Source organism: Syngnathus typhle, linkage group LG4 (assembly GCF_033458585.1).
Source record: "Syngnathus typhle isolate RoL2023-S1 ecotype Sweden linkage group LG4, RoL_Styp_1.0, whole genome shotgun sequence".
Classification (NCBI taxonomy): domain Eukaryota; kingdom Metazoa; phylum Chordata; class Actinopteri; order Syngnathiformes; family Syngnathidae; genus Syngnathus; species Syngnathus typhle.
The window spans coordinates 9182608-9200670 of NC_083741.1; the positions used below are offsets into that span (position 1 = coordinate 9182608).

Sequence of the window (18063 nt, forward strand, 5' to 3'; positions counted from 1 at the left end):
ACGTGAGAGAGAGAGAGAGAGAGAGAGAGAGAGAGAGAGAGAGAGAGAGAGAGAGAGAGAGAGAGAGAGAGAGAGAGAGAGAGAGAGAGAGAGAGAGAGAGAGAGAGAGAGAGAGAGAGAGTGCTCATGCATGGTCGGTTCCATTGGAGTGAATGAAGAAAAAAAAGGAGGATAGGGATGCAGACAGCTTACTGATAGATGGTTGGGAACGGCGAAAGCTTGTTCGACTCCAGCGTGTCACCAAACAGTAGACCCGTAGGTCGGAACATGTAGCCGATTTTTTTTTTGTCTTAAACTCATTAACTTCGCGTTGTGCAAGTGTTGGATTGAAAAATCCTCTTAAATGGCATCCAAGAGGCGCTGCCGCCTCGCTCCGTGCTTTTTGGGTATCCTGCTCAATGCTTGCATGGGTAAGTGGCATCATCCTCTTTCTCATTCCGGTGTGCGTTTGCTTCGATGATGTCTAATCTCCTCCTCGGGTTAATTGATCCATGCGTGGAGAGAAAGATGAGTGCAATGGTGAACTTGGACTCTGGCTGCGGACAGTCAGTGGCCGTTGATGGCACTTCGCAGGAAAGTGGAGGAGCTTTGTGGACATTTCTTTTGGTCGTACGCAACCAGTGCTTCGCAATGCTCCCGAAGTTCAACTTGTGTCATTTGTGCAGAGTCCCTGGTTGCACTTAAACCACTTGCAGCGTTGTGAGAGAAAGTTTGTGGGTTGTTTTGATCTGACAACGTTCCACAAAACATCTGTGGCTATATCAATTGTTTGCAAGTAATTATTCGCCACTTATTGGCAATCTTGCAAATTGAGCTTTCAAAGGAAAAGTGAGAGCCAACTCATTACACTATGATAATGATAAAAAATAAGAATAAAATGACTTCTTATTTCTTTGAATTCTGGATGAAAACGTTACATTCCATTATTTTTACATAGGAATTAGAATAGGTAAGAATTATAGATGGAGGAAATTCTTTCAATGTCATATGGTTGAATGAAAGGGACTTGTTGACTGATCAGTCTGCATAGGTACTATGTGGACATCCTATTTGACTCCTGCTGGGGAGATTATTTGTACATATTAGATGTCAAGACTGTCTCACTCCCCCCTTATCAAATCCTCTTTCTGTGTGCCTTTTGTTCACTGTGACTGACAGTTTCTGTGTATGCTAGGGCCCCCAAATGCAAAGGCACTGAGGGATAGGGAATATGTGTCACACAGGGACCCACAAAGGCCTGGCTGGAATCATAAATTCATAGCATGCTTTGTCAGGGAATTCGGAAACATCAGTCACAATTCAGTTTGTCATTGAATCAAATATAGGCAATATGTTAAAGAAATAAAGCTCTTCAACACTTACACCAACACAAAGTGAAAGTGTGTGTGTGTGGGGGGAGGGGGGGATGCAGTTATTTACCAGTTTGCAACCAAAGCAGATTCTGCTCCTCTGAAAATACTTTCAAAAGATTTTTCAAAAACATCTTTTCTGTGAAACTTCTTTTTGTATTTCTTAAGAGGAGAGAAGAATGCACTGAATGAGGAGCAGCATAGGTACTGAAATAAAAGCAAAGAAAAAAACACATTAAACATTTCTCCTTGGATGAGAATCATATTCATATTCAGACATATTCATGTCTGCAACATTCAATTCTGTAGGTATGTGCTTCATTTTTTTTTTTAAACAGCCCTGTGATCTGCCTCCATTAATAACCTTAACTTACTGATGACAATTTCATTGCATCCTGGGTCTGTTGGATGACTAAGTGTTGTGTTGAAAATCATTTCCTCTGACCTTTTCACACCGCCTGTTCCCTTGCTCTCAGTTGGAGCTCAGGGTTGCATTAGCCAGCCCCTGCTGGCAACATGCCAAAGTCATTAAAAAGTTAACGTTGCATTCTGCTGGGCAACCAATGAAACTGTCATATCATTATTAATTATTTCAGTAAACTCCCAACTTCAGTATTCAAATTACACTTCCAAAGGAAACAAACACAAATGCGTCGTTTTAGTGTCTTCAGTTTGTCCATCAGCATTTTTGTGTACTGTTAATCATCAGCAACCTTTTGGAAGCTAAGATCTACACTACCTCTTGAGTACAGATTAATATGAAGAGTTACCAATTTGATACACACTTCTAAAATGACACATTTTTCTTCAGTATGAATAGCCATCTATATGTGAAGAAACTGTCAATTTAATTCATGTTAATGATTTCTCCCAGTAATTATCAACAATCATTTAACAATGTAGGAAACAGATGTACACCACTATGCAACACAATTTCTATAAAGAGCGTAAATCATCACTATTATGACATCCCCAGGAAATGATAATATCCTGAATGATCTTTTTAGAACAAATCTTTTGGTCTTTGGGGGCGTGGCATGATCATTTCGAGGCAACCTCAGCACCTGCCAGCTAAGGGTTCAACAATTCTACTACCTCCCCCTTGTTTTTCACAAGTGGCAGGACCGATGTCTCTCAGGTCCCATTGCCCTTTTACTTACAGTGCTCATTGAGAGAAAAAAACGGGGGCCACATGGAGAGGGAGAAATTATTCATTGCGTTTCAGTCTTTATGTGATCACTGTATTCAGCCAATTTCTTCTTTGAAAGTATTTCTCGGCTGAAATTTCATGGTTGAAGGTTTTCTTTTTTGACCCTTGTGCCCTCAACTCCGCCCTCTCTGCGGCCCTTCACTCGCCCCCTCCCCTACCACCGGATTCCTGGGCCTTGGGGCAGAGACTGGTAGTGCTTAGTCCATCACCAAGTGAAACATGATACCAAGAGAGCCTCCACTTTTACAGGACCAAGTCAGGTTAGGCTGTTTACATCCTCTACTTCTTGTTGTCTCACCCCGCACCCCAGAGGTTCCACAACTATGGAACATCATAGCAGCCATGTTATTCGGAAGGAAAGTGCAAACAGATTTCAGGCATGCACTTTGTTTGCATGGAAAGGAAAATGTAAGCTTGTCGCCGAATAGGTGGCCGCCACCAGTCATCTTTCTTACCACCCGTTGAAGGCTTTGTGAATGTGTATGTTTTGATAAGTACACATGCATTCCCTTCTGCCTGGAGGTAACGTTTCATTCATGAGGTGCATGGTGAGCCATCAGATGTGATATGCCACATGGGCATACTTTGTGTGTCTTCATGCGAGGATTTATATGGAGATGATTACTTGGGGACACAACTGTTGCACTAATTGGTTTGTAAGCCAGGATGATTCTCTGGATGAATGATCAAACTATCAAAATAGATATGTCACAATATTATGCCCAATCTTTTCTCCCAGGTGTGTCATGTGGTGCGGAGCTCTCCTTCACCCTGGAGCCAAGTGACATCATCGCAGTGCAAGAGCAGCCCCTCATGCTCCATTGCCAAGTGGATGGTATCCCCCCTATCACAACGCAATGGAGGCATAACAGCATACTTTTATCTCAGGACCAGTATCACGCAACTTTCACCAATGGCTCGCTTCTCATCGGCCACTTCCTCAAGACCAAATCTGACAACACGTCGGATGAAGGGGACTATGAGTGCATGGCCCAGAATTCTTTTGGGTTGGTGGTGAGCCGTAAGGCACGCATCCAAGCAGCCAGTAAGTCTTGTTTCGTTTTATTGTCAGAAATATTCAAATTAGCACTGTATGATAATGATGATATGTCATAATGTATGTTTAAACATTGTTTAAACATTCAAACAACCATTAAGTTAAGTTTCCTTGAGAGCTTTATGTTCCTAAAAATGAATACAGTAAAATTGAAATCCGTTTTGTGTTGCTAAATTCACAGCTTTGAGGTAGACTACAGAGAGATTTGCAGATTTTAATACGGGTTTAATGAGCTATCTGATGGTGCTACTTCAGGTCTTTGAGTTCAGTATTAACAAGCCCTCATGCTGAGTGTCTCCATGATGCTTTGTAAGTGCAATGGGCTTTGGGTAGCCCTGCAGCCCACTCACTGGTAGTTAGGACCACAAAAAAATCTTTACATCTCTTTCTTTATTTAAAATGCTCATACAACATCCTTTGTCACTTTGGCACCTATAAGGTCCAGGTTTCAATATATTACACATTCCGGTGCATTCATGCTGAGAATTTACAGCAGATTTAGTGGCGCTGTATTCTTCTATGTATTGCTGAGCTGAAACACTCTGAACACACTTGTTTTATATGTCCTAGACTAGAGAGATGGACAAAGGCTGAGAGCAGCCTACTGATTCGCGGGCTCTGTGTAGACAGCACACTGCTGTGCTGTTGTAACCAAACGGGCTTTTATATTCAATGAGACGCGGATATCTCACTGGTCAAGACCCTCCTGCACAGTGGAGAACACATCGAACCTTTAAAGGCCTCTAAGGCTTGTTTGTTGTCAATATCAGCTTGTCCCATCAGGGGACACCACGAGTCACTCACGTGATTTGTTTGGCACAGTATTGCCCTTCCAGAGGTAACCCATTCATTTTTAAATCCAGAATTGAGACTGGCCTTGGCTGTGTATTGGGGCTCTGGCTGAAAATTAAATCCATGTCATCTGCATGAAAGGCAGCAGCACTAGGGCATAGGCCTCCAGGACTGACGTTTCATTCCAAATGTCACTTTCAAGCCCATTTCTGCAAACATACAACCTTTACTTGGGTCTATTTGAATTACTTTGAAAACATTGCCAGCCAGGCAGCTTGTGAAAATTCTAGCAAACTACATTTAATATGACCTCACACTTGCATGAGGTTTTGTAGGATATGCTTCTGTCTCGACGTCTGCTGCCGGTCCATCTTTTAAAATACCGTTCAAAAGTTCGGGCTCACGTAGAAATGCCCTTATTTTTTTAAATAAAATCGCTATCTTTTCAACAAGGATAACATTAAACTAATTAGGAATACACTCTATACAATGTTAATGTGGTAAATTGTACCTGCGAACGTCTGCTTTTTAATACAATATCTACATAGGTATATAAAGACCTATTTCCAGCAACCATCTCTCCAGTTCTTTAGTGGTCCATTGTGTTTGCTAATTGTGTTAGAAGGCTAATGGATGATTTGAAAATCCTTGAAAACCCTTGTGTGAAAAAAATATTCCTTGCAGATGACAACTGGTATTTAAAAAAGTCTGTATGGAAGGTTTTAACAGGACTGCTGTAATGATGTATGGTACTTGATGGAGTCTCTCCCCAAAGTGGTAAGATATCACCAACGAGAAGAATATTCCAAACCTATTATCCCAATTGCACTTGCAGTAATATCACTGTTCATACAGTTGTTGACAACAAGTACCTTCAGCACCTTGCTGTGTTCACTCTCATTCTCTGAAAATGACCCGTTTTGCATTGCCCATCTCTGCAAATGGATATGGACACAGCCTAACCAAAAAAAAGATTGGTGTTCCAATGCGTAGGGGCTCCTCTCATTAGTTTCATTTTATTGCTTTATTTTACATGTATGGAAGTCACAGAAAGTACATTGGTGATATAATAGAGAATTGCAAACTCTGCTATCACCTAAAGTTATTTAAAGTATTGAACATTTTTAAATTTGAGAAATGGAACTGTCTGAAAATATAATATCGCGATTACAGCAATAAATGTGTGATATGTGTTCTAATGGGGCTCTGGGCCATGGCCAAGTGCGTTCTTTTGTAAGCGCCGTGTCTTGAGCCCTTTTCATTGACGCATATTCTCCCATCCAGACCTCTGACATAACCACCGCTTCACAAGTTGACAAGAGCGCGGCCATACAAGGAGATTCATTGACAATGTAATCAATTGATTATTTTTCTCAGAAATTGCGAATGTCTTTGAAATCCTTGAAAATCCTTTGAAAAAAAAAACACACTTTACATTTCAAAAGGTCTTATCAGTATAGGAGGACGTACAGTCAGGACGTGCATTCTTCTGTGGTGAGCATTACTTTGTATTCTGTATGAGCTGCAGTTAATAAAACAAATTTAATCAGAACATTTTTTTATGACTGAATAACATGTTTGGAGGCCAATCAATAAAAAAAGGGGTGTGCCTCCCATGCTCTAGATTGAAATCAATTAGCTTGTTACTTTAATAAGCATCACCGAGACATTAATAAGGCACATGGTATTAGGGTGATTGGTAGGGGTGTAAATTTTTCTCGAATTTCCTCGTCTTCTTGGACACTAGCCATAGCACCAGCCCAGGAGCCGCGTAGTTGTCGGCTCCCCTTTCACGTGCCTGCTCTGCTCACAACACAACACGCCGCGCACTGCTCCCGGAAAGAGGAAGCAAGCAACAATGAACTGGATTTCAAAATAAAGTCGCGTCTAATGTCCGAGGTCAAAAACGGGCGATATAGATCGATGTTTACGTTTAGCATCGATCCCAACAAATCGTAGAGCATTATATCGATGTGTATCGATCAGTCGTTACACCCCTAGTGATTGGTGTGGCTGGAGAGCTAATCCTCCAAAAGCCGGCACAGTCTGTCTGATAGTTTCACTGTCCATACAAAATCGTTGCAAACACTCGACGTCCGTGAGCTCCGGGATGTTCAAACGTGGTCGATATATGTGTGGTCGGTCGTCTCCGGTTGCGGCATTGTAACACCCTTCTTTCTTCCATTTGTTCTCTGATAAACAGCCTCAGGTCAGTGTAAGTGTATGCTAACTGTTGTGAAAAAACAAAAAAGATACGAAAGCAAATCAAAAGACTTTTGGCATTGGCAGTTCAACACGTGTGATAGCTTTCTTAAAAGTAGTGTTAGTACATATGTGTGGCATGTATTGCATCCCAAGTGCAATGACGTTTCACCATCTCAGGTGGTTTGATTTACCACAGCCTCAAAAGCAGGTACCGTATTTTCTGCACTATAAGGCGCACCGGATTATAAGGAGCACCTTCAATGAATGGCCCATTTTAAAACTTGGTCCATATATATAAGGCGCACCGGATTATAAGGCATTTGAGAAAATTTGAGGTTTTTAGGTGCACCTTATAGTGTGGAAAATACGGTAAGAGGAAAAGAACTGAAATGGATGAGAGAATATTCAGGATGCACGCAAATTTTAGGCTTGTCTCATGCGAAGCTCGTATATGGCATGAAGGTGTGTAAATGACAGACTGAAGTATTTCTTCACCAACACCACACACTAAAGATTAAAAATCAATATCATCTCCCAAACCAGAAGTACCATGAGATATTCTGACTTCACAATCTTGAAACATCAGATAATCGGGCTTTCTCTAGTTTTGGTCAGGAATTGTAGTCATTTACCACATGATTTTTTTATTTGAAGGAGCATTTGAATAAGTTCTGTGCCTTACTAGTTTTATCTTTGAGTTGGAATAAGTGATTCTCTGACCAAGATTGCTAACTAGTGTTTGTTTCTTCTTCTCTTCCAAGTGTTTGTTCATGCTGATGTTCTCTTTGTGATTCTGAGGTAATTTGCCGTGTTCCACTCCCTCCTACACAGAGCTCTGACTTGTACCACTGCGATGCAATGGCTTGTGCGAAGCCTCTTTATAGCCCTCCCGGTGGATAAACCGTCCATCTTACTCTCCACACTACCTCCCTCCATAAATTTGACTTTTTATTAGCTTGACAGCCATTTGTGTGAGCCCACAGTCAGGGGCTTGTGTAGGACGGACTCCCTGTTGTTCCTCTAAATCGCCATACAGCCCAGGAAACATTTTTTTGCCCCTAAATGTTATTTTCTACTTTCTCGTTAACTTTCTTTGACTATGGAAGCGTTTCATCATTTCAATGAATGACAAGCTTGGTACAGTGGACTTAGCCGGCGGGGCCTTTGCCCCCTCCCCCACCGCACACCAGCGTCACCAGGCAACACACCACAAAAGCCCCCCTGTTACAAAATAGCTTTTAGGATCAGTTGAAATGACTTTCTTTTGTATATCTGCTTGAAATTAATTGGGAAAGAGTCCACACTTTTTCAGGGAATTTCCTCTTTCACATCTATTATATGGAGGCAACGTCTGAAAAAAAAATAGAAAAGCTGTAATGGGAAATGTCATAAAAAAAAAAAAGAATTTATCCAAATGTTACATATGATACTGCTCAAGAGCCCACAGTCACTGGTGTTACAACTTTGTTCATGATGATAGCTTTTCCCTTAAATTCCAAAATGAGTGTTTTACTACAGCTATAACTGTAGACGTCTGAGTGAGAGCTAGATGAAAAAGCGACATCAATCAAGAAGGAAATAGGAGAAGCGAGAGGTTGCTCGTAAAATTGTCTCTGTTTGTACTCCTGGCCCTGCTTGGTGAAAATAAAGCTTCTCACTTCAAGTGAAGCCAGACCAGAGTTGATAGGAGCAATGTGAGCAGCTTTAGTGGAAGATCAAATGTTTCATCATCCTACACGGTGGAAGGAGCAGCTTCCACCATGCTGCAAAACGTGAGAGTGATTTATGGAGTACTCATGCATGCATGTGTATGTGTGCGTGCGTTTCGAGGGTCAATTGGTAGCTGGCCATTACCCTTCGATCTTCCTGTTCCAACCCCTTTCATGGCTTCCTGCTGGGGTGAACGCTGAAGCGCCATCCCAGCTCCCTTTGTTCTTTGAGCCAAGCCCCACCCCGCCTTCATCGCACCACACCCCCCTTTTCTGCCAATGCATCCTTTCTCCTAACTCGCAGCTCTGTCATATACATAGATTCGCCAACCAAATACCACAAAAGCTTGTTTTGACATTTAAACATAAGGTGGTTGTGTTTAATTTGCTAATCCTCGCAAAACGTTTGAACGGTTTGAACTCGGTTGAAATATCAGCGTCGTCCACTGGTCAGCCTCTGGTTTGGAAATGAAATGAATGAAAAGATTTCATGCTCATTGAATTTGAACATTTATAGTGACTAATTAAAATGGGGATACCGTCAAGCATTTTTCATTCTGGCCATTCAGAATATTTCTCACAATCACATTCTGCATAAGGAACTGTCCTTTGACATTTTTTAATCATCTGTTTTGGTTGACGGATGAGTTGATGTTAAAGAACTATTCCCCCTACTTTGTGGGCAGAACCTCACCATCTGTATGTCAGTGGGTCAAAAGAAGTTAAGAAACATGGGATTTATAGCTGTACCCAGGAGCCTTGACCTTGTCTGTGTAATTACACACGTTTCCAGGTAATTACTAAATGGCTGGGAGGGAGATGTGTGATTTGAAAAGGGCTGGGAACGGGGATTTCATCAATGATCTTTGGTGATAAAACTTTTCATGAATCGGGGGGGACTGTGTGATAGTAGAGAAGTCTATATTTTACTCAAAATTGAATATTTGGTATGGCTTTTTATACAATCCCAATTTATTTATGTAATTAATAATAATAATAATAATAATAATAATAATAATAATAATAATAATAATAATAATAATAATAATCTTCATTTTGAGCCAATTAATGGTTTTGACTGTTAAAAACATTTTCTTTGTTAGTTGTTTTGGTTGGTTTTCTTTTTGTTGTGGTTGAAATCGACTTTACACCAAAAACTTAACTAATAGTGTAATTGTCAACAAAAAATACCCTAAGCTTTTATACAAGCAAGAGTGAGAGCAAATATATCTCGAATTGATAAACTCTTGTTAGCCTTTTTTCAACAAAACATAGTCAAAGTCGAACCTACTTTTTTTTACAGAACTTACGAATGGCAGCAAAAAGCAAACACAGAATGTTAATGCGCCATCCTTCTGCCACTGAGGTGTGCTCAACATTGTCAGCAAAATAAGTGCTCTGCTTCCCCAAATTGCATGTCCCATTTACAAAGACCGCAACAGCGCTCGGACATATTCATTTTTTTCTGTGAGCGTGTGTGTACGTATGTGTGTGCATGTGTGACCTGTGTGTGTTCATCAGTTAACCCAGAGGAGTGAGCGGGCAATAGAGGCGTAACATTCCCGGTTGTCTGTCTGTCTGTCTCCTATGCCTAAAGAGATAATACTTGATTTCTTCCTCTTATCTGCAGAGCAGAATGGATCTCAATGCCCAGTGGCTCTTAAAACTAATACAGTATAATGTTATATACATACTGAATTCATCTCCTAGAAATATCGTGGCGTATTGAGAGCCTCCAGTACGTTTTAGATTTAAGGCTTTTTAGGGAACAGACCCTTAAAATGCAACCCCTTAAAATGTGATGCATAATTACTCTTTTCAATTGTATTGGTATTGAGAATACTGCAGAGATCGTGTGATGAAAAAGAAACTTGTTAGCTTTGCTAAAGCATGAGAATTATTCCTGATATGAAGAAATAACAGTAAATGCAATTTTATTTGGGACAAAGTTGTCAGGGTGGTTTGAGCTTGATCTCTGCTGAGAGGTTCTCTCGCCATGCAAGGGGCACGTGCACGTGAAAAGCCACAACAAGTTTCAGCTAGTGCGGCTATAACTTCAGCAGTGAGCTACTGTGTGGAATAGAATCAAAACCCTGGGACTCTAAAAATATCCACTGGTTCACGCACACGCACATGCACACACACACACAGTCACTTGGCAAATCAAGCCACTAAATTAGGAACACAAGAGAGGAGACTTGGGAGAAATACTGATACATTAGATATATTTAAAAAATGTGTGAGCAAAATGGAAAAATTAAGTCCCTCCTAAAGCTGCTGCCCCCGCAACCCGACCCCGGATAGGCGGAAGATGATGGATGGATGGATGGATGGATGGATGGATGGATGGATGGATGGATGGATGGATGGATGGATGGATGGATGGATGGATGGATGGATGGATGGATGGATGGACTTAACAAATATAACTGAAAAATAAAGTGTATAAAAAATAAAGTACAAAAAAATAATAATAAAAATAAATTCCAATCTCAAAATATATTATTATTGGAACATAAATGAGGCATGTTAGATAGCATCAATAGATGTATTTTGTTTCTTTTATATTGGGCCAAAGAAAACTGGTAGAAGTAAAATCCCCAATTCCTTCCTCTAGGACAGACTTCATCTTTTAAATGTTGACTTTAGTCCATTTGTTGTATGAAATTGGGATTTAATTGAATAAAAGTTGACAAAGTATCGAGTCAATAAAGTCAAATAAATCATCCAGACAACGTCCTCATTCAGAAACGTCTATTTTGAAATTCAAGTTCAACGTTGGCATTGCACCATTGTCTAGACTGCAAAGAGGGACTTTGTTAATAAAATGCGTGTTGGTCTCCTCGCGCCTCTGGACCACCCTTGCTATTCTCAGACAAACAAATGAAAAGGGGGCCTAAAATTCCTTTAGTCCGCTCTTAAGGCTCATGGGAGGCGCTCTTCATTAATAGAGTGCAAAGGTGAAGGAAAGGAGAGCAAAGGCCAAGTCACTGGCTGCACAAGGCTGACCAAATGCTGGAGTATCAGTTTACAAAAGCAGTCTTTGGTAAACAACTGGGTTGAAGACTGTTTGTCCATTCCAATGTTGTGTCTTCACCCGATGGATTGGTAGTTTGTCTGTACAACAGTATTCATTAAAAGCCTTTACTTAGTCGACATCATCCACAACAACAAAACATTTTTCTTTGGTATGTATTTTAGGTTGCTTTGGGTAAAAGGCATAAAAGCCTTAAGACAGATGGGAGGTGTATTTCAAGACGTTCATTAATTAATAAGTATTGAGCTCCACATCTAATCTGCTTAAATATTAAAATATATGGCAAACCAGGACCATCCTCAGAAACAACGATTATGAGAAATGAAATCACCGTCACATGTACTCCTAACAAAAATGCAAAATCAACACACATACAGTTTGGTATGTATTTCATATTTTAATACATAAAATAAATGCCACATCTGATTTTATATTTATGTAGCATTTAATTTGCAAAAACACATAATAGGTTAGAGTTCGAGAAAAAATAGTTATTGTCCATAAAATCCACAGTTTAGCATGTTCGTAGGTGGAATCAGATCATTTAATCATACTTTAAAAATAATTGCCAGAGATTGTGAGGATGCTGACATTGTAGGCAGACATGGTGGTGTTAAGTAACAGATGAGGCAGCAATGCCAAAATATACCACATGATCTATCATTGAATAAAGAATAGAGTTTGTGAGTGGTCGGTGTTTACTTATAGCCAGAGATTACTGATTGGTTCTCGATATGAAACTTGTTTTTATGTTGAAATATTTGGGGTCGTGAGTCCAGCTGTGTGTTTTGTAAAATGGGGGACCATTTAGGCAGCCACTCCTCTCCGTGCCTCAGCTGCCACTCTCCCAAATGTGTGTTTGTGTGTGTCGTTACCTCTGGGAGCGGAGCAGCACCTTTTGTTGCTGGTGAACTAGGGGCTGGCAGCTGAGTGGCTGGGAACAAGCAGAGGCTGTGGGGATGTGAAATCTGCAGTGGCTCTGCTGTGTGAAGGTGGCCCGAGTGTTTGTTCTATAGACCAAATCAGCTCTCTGCGGCTGAGGCCCCCTTTTGTTGTGACTGACTCCGGGTGGGTGTGTTTCCCATTGCACCCTTGCCCGCGCTCCTTCTCCTTCTGTTTCTGCATTGACTTAGAAACGAAAGGGTCAAAGGTGTTGGGGACTGGTTGATGGAGAGGGGGAGTGTAGCTGGGAAATGTTGACCTTTGTGCTTGCACTAAGGCGTAATTTCACTACCCCCTTCTTTATCTATTAGGTCTCCCCTCCTCCATTGCTCAGCGTCCTCATTCCCCAGTGGAGTCCTGATGGCCCTTGGGCAGTGACAGTGACCTTGGCATTGGCAGTGAATAAAAGTGGCCCAAACCTGCCACAATAATGTAACTTCAACCCTGACTCAAACAAGCTTAGAAGAAGCAGATAAGGTCACATTCACTCTTCGAGCAGTCGTTCAATTAGCACCCTGAGCCTTTTGTTTCTACACCCGGCCAGCCCGATGCTTTAAGCGGGGAAAAAATAAGAGGTGGTACTCCCCTTAGTCAAATGTTGCCAGGTAAATTAGGCAATGGGAAACAGCAGATCATCTGGCTAAATTCTGCCGAATGATGGCAAAATTAACTAGCAGTTTCCTAGCATCCCCAATGAACAAGTGATTGTGATTTTGGGATGGTGTTGGTAGCAACTCTGTCATAACAATAAAAACAGGCATAATGGAAGCCGTTTTTTCCAGTGTCTTTTTTGTTATGTTCTCTGCGGTAAGTTTGTGTCCATATACTGTTTAGCAGATTGACATAAAAATAAGAAGTTTTGCGTTATGAGGGTGCGTGGAGGTGGTGGTGTGTGCAGGCATAAGGTGGCAGGTAAGCAGCACAGGAAGGCAGGAGTTCAACGCAATGTCAAAAAGATAAATATTTAAAGAAAAAATAAGCAGAAAACAACTGAGTCACAAGCAGGCTCACCACAGGCACTACTGACAGGACATGCGGCATTGGACATGTGACGCACAACAATGGTCAGAGGAAGAGGGCATGGAAAACGGAAATAAATACAAGCAGAAGGACAAGACAACAAGGCATTCCTGGGTACAAAAAAACAGGTGGAAACAAAGACATGAGCAGCAGACATGGAAGACAACACAACAAAGGAAACTGAACCAATGTTATGTTTAAAAAAAAAAACACTCAAACCATGACACAAAGTTTACTTTAGAACTACTGTCAGTCCCTGCATCTAACATTGCAAAATAAATTGCCCTATTGTCTTTCCATCACGATGAAAATAACCTGTTTGAAATCCTTGATCTGTGCGAAAAGCATTCATTCGACAGATTGTTCCACTTCTAATCACTTTGTTTACAACATACTGCATGCCAAGACCTTGTTTTGACAGGACGGTTAATTGCAGTTCATACACTAATCATGATGCAATGGTGAATCAGCACCAGTCATTTGATGATGAGACTTGAAAGCTCGCGAGCGAGTGCCAAATGAGCCGCCGACAATAAAGCAGGGCAGGCTAGATGAAAGTCAAGCGTGGTGGGGAGTAAAATAGATGGCGCATGTGCGAATGGTCTCAAATGATCTCTGGGCCCCTCTGGCTCTGGAGGCTGGACCTTGAACCAGAAAGGAACATTCCATTCCAGCGCTTTGCGGTGACCTCCTGACCCCTACAGCTTTGTTTCAAGGGCAGCTTTCGACAGGCAGCCGGATGCAAAGCAACCGCGGTGGGCTTGCTTGAGGAAACACGCTTCGGCTATTAGAGCATGTTGAAAAAGTGCTCCCGTGACCCAATGCTTGTAAATTGTCTTTGCGCTGCTACTGGTGCTTATCTTCATTTAAATGCACGCTTGTATACCGAGCCTTCATTTGTAAAAATAGCAATTGCTTATGGTCAGTGGCAGTTCATAAACAATGAGGAAATGTTAATTCTATCAATGAGAGCGCTGCTAAAAGTCCCCATGCAAGTGATGCAGTAGCACATTGGAGGATTAAGGCAAACTCGAGTGGATGAAAAATGTTTATTTGATCATCAAATATAGGAATTGTGCCATCCATCAAGATGAAGCCTTCCATCATTTTTATGAGCAGCTCTTGTCACGCATTAAGCCATATATTGCTGCAGCATTTCATTGCCTCGGTGTGAAAAGAACAAAGATGATGCTTATGCATCATCGTCTCGTTTGCCAAATAAAGGTGTTATTTGTGAGCGGACGGATCCTCACATTCAATGAGGGCTGTCACACATCCACTGGCCACAACATTAGGTACACTTGTATTATCAAATTGCAACTGCTGTATCAAAACGTTTGCCTACAATGCTCATTTTTATGGACTCAAAAAATGATCAGAAAGCACTTTCAGTTCGGTGCGGTCCATTTAAATCCCACTGTCTACAATATGTACAATAACAAACTCAAAGCAATCAAGGTAAAAACTGAACATCTGTATAAAGCCAAATACTTTGAGAGCATTTGTCCCTACATCCCCTTAAAAACAGGAGTGATTTTCATTTGGATGAATAACGGATTGTGCATGAATTACAGAAGAATTTTTTTTTTGAAATATAAGCCCAAATGCACCGACATAATCAAAAGGAAAATACAATAATCCCCTATTAGTTTATCTCTGGGGAATATTTGCATTGCACCAGCAGCAACTGGAGTTTCATCTTCCTTCTGACAGGGACAACCATTCATTTTCCACACTGCTTGCCAGCCCACCTTAGCCCAGCCACTATAAACGACCTAATAACACAACATTTAGTATCACATTAAAATGGATAATTGTAAAAATTAGCATGGATCTGAATGATACACTGTTATAGATTTAGAGATTTTTTATTCTGAATCTGTGAGATTGAAATAGCTAAGCAGCACGCCCCCCAAAAATGTTTTTCAATTTATGTAAATTCACAGCATCTCTTTGTATACCGTTATCTGATTGAATAGATACCCCCTTCATAACAAATGCAGTCTTTGTTTGCGCACACACTGTAGGTAGGGAACGACAAAGGACTTTCATTTATCACCTGCTGTCATGTAACACGAAGTGGTTATGACAGTGACTACGTTTGCTTCTCCTCTCCTTTGCTCCTCTTCCCTTGCTGCTGCTTATTTTCCTTTGTGCACTGGTGTGACCTAGAGTATGGGTGGTGGGCGTGGCAGAGACTCACATGTGCACATCAAGTGTCGGAGGGGGTTACTGACTGCATATTAACATGAATTCATCGGGATTAGGCAATTTTGTGAGAAGCGGGGTGCATGGGCCGTGGGATCACTGAGGGGCAGTGATATCCCCGGTGAATGCAGTCTGCTGGAAAGGCGAGATGGATAAACGGAAAACTGGGATGAGAAAATACATTAAATGCAGACTTCTATATACTGTAGGGAATATAGTGATGTCTCAAAACAAGGCGGTACCAATTCCCAACTGGTACAAATCTTCCAAACTCATTTTTCTGCACTTTATCAATCCAGTAGTCTGGATGATATATTTGATTATCTCAGTCATTCCATTCCTGTGTTCTTAATTTTTATTGTGATGACACGTTTATCAGCATAAAATACTTACAATAGTTTGCTGTTGGACAAACGTATATGTTTTATCATCCAAGGGTTGAGAAACTACTCGTAGCCAAAACGTAGAGTTCGTCATCGTTGCTCAATAGAGCATTTATGTTTTGTGTACTTCATCTCCATCTGACTTGATCTATAAGCATGAATTGCATGCATGTGCTAATAAATGCATATTATTACATAACAGGCAGACATCCTTTTCTTCGCAGGTGCGTGGGAAATAAGACCCCCGAGTATGATAGAATAGGATAGAGGTTAGTATACAAGAGTAGCTTTTATTATTAATGATGACATTGGCGCAACACGTTTACCCCTTTTCTTTTATGTCATGTTTTATTGCAATGGCAATGCTCTGACGTACCATAAAAAGATGCACAAGAATTTAAAAAGAAAAACTAGCGGAAACACAGTAATATTACTTTAAATGCACAACTCTCTCTCAGTATTTACGTTCTTTCTCAATGCACTCCCAGATCAATCTTTTTACTATGGGGTAATCCCTTGCCCGCCCTCATCGCTACCAATCAACGCATCTCTGTTTGCCCCACACGTGATGTCATAGCGTTGCCTGGGATTGTGATTAATGGGCGCTATTCAGCTCGAAAAATTCCCTTGAGTGGTTGCCAGTTGGCTTACTCAGAGAAGAAACTCATTACTGCTGTCAGTTGAGCTGATGGGGTTAGGGTTGGCTATGAGTGATTGAACGTGTGCGCATGCATGCAAGCATTACAGTTGTGGTTGTTCATAAAATGCTGTATAAATAATAACAGTGTTATTTTGTTATTGTTTACAGTGATGTACAACCGCACAAAACTATCCCGAGAGCCGTGCCTCTTTTTTCATTGACCTACATGAGTGGGACAAAATATTAAGCTGAATTTACATTGTGAAAATCAGATGTCCAATTCTAATTTAATGCTTATATATATTCCATTTAAATGTATGTTAAAAACAATACATGGCCAATATTTTTTGTTTTCAAGATGGCGGCGCGCGCACACGCAGCGACCTCTCTCTGTCCCGCCCGTACGGTGTTTTGTTCGTTTAATGAGTGTTTGTCCGAATGTTTTATGTGTTCGTCTCGTTGTACTAAGTCGTGCTACAAGTACAGCAGGCAGGTTCTGCTCGACATCGGCGAAAGTGAGTTTTGTGGCGTATGCATTGTTTGTGCCTTCTTGTTTTTTATTTCTTTGTGTTGTTTACTTGTATGTATATTGTGTACTATGTCTTGTCACCGTGGGATAGTGGGAACGTTATTTTGATTTCTTTGCGTGTCTTGGCATGTGAAGAAATTGACAATAAAGCAGACTTTGATTTAGACTTTGATATGAGCATATTCGTATTCACTGAACATGCCACATGCACTGATACCCAGATAATTGCACCCTCTGTATCTCGTGTCAATATCGATGCGTGACAACAGGGAAGTAAACAATAAAAATCCAACAACGCACATATTAAACATATATGATGTTTAGTTGTTCTAAGCTGATTTTTCCTCATATTAACATCATTTTTTAATTGTAGTCACCCAGAAATATATGTTTCTATTTTGGATCTTAAAAAACATTTCTCATTTAAGATGGTTCAGGCAGTACAAAAATGTCATTTGAAATAATATAAATACGTGAAGAGATTAAAAATATATCTTTTTCCAATTTAAGGTCAGTCAGTGAAAATTTATGTTCCCCAATAATTATGTAATGTACAGTGGATAAAAAAAGACCCTTCTCAAACGATGACATTAAAATGCTACCTGGATTGTGGATCATATATATGATATGATTTTCATACCAGTTGTAGGCTGTGTTGTATTTGGGGGTGAGCGTTTTTGGAGCCTTTCCATGTCCATTTGTGACCGTGTTGATGTTTGAGGCAGCATCTTCTTCTCCCACCATGTCCCCAGTTGGCACGCATGCTTTGTATACTAATCCACATAACTGAGGTTGGTCACCTCTTCTGAGACAGCTCATCCTGCACACTTAACGTTGATTAAGTTGCAAACATTAAACTGTATGTTCAGAAACAATTAGAGTTTATGCTGACCTCTATGTACATTTTTGCAGAACTGCTTTTTTTTCATGTGATGGGATAAATTTGTGAGCCATTAAGGACCCCGAGTTCAGTTCCCAAAGG

The 18063-nt window shown here is 40.7% G+C and overlaps 1 protein-coding gene across 1 annotated transcript in view; it reads left to right on the forward strand.

Moving 5' to 3' along the window:
- The first annotated feature begins 172 nt into the window (after nucleotides 1-172).
- igdcc3 (immunoglobulin superfamily, DCC subclass, member 3) overlaps nucleotides 173-18063 on the forward strand; it is a 54195-nt gene continuing 36304 nt past the window's right edge. The window contains exons 1-2 of the mRNA XM_061277541.1: nucleotides 173-410; nucleotides 3299-3604. Of these exons, the coding sequence (XP_061133525.1) occupies nucleotides 344-410; nucleotides 3299-3604 (373 nt within the window). The 5' untranslated portion in view covers nucleotides 173-343. The remainder of the gene's footprint in view (nucleotides 411-3298; nucleotides 3605-18063) is intronic.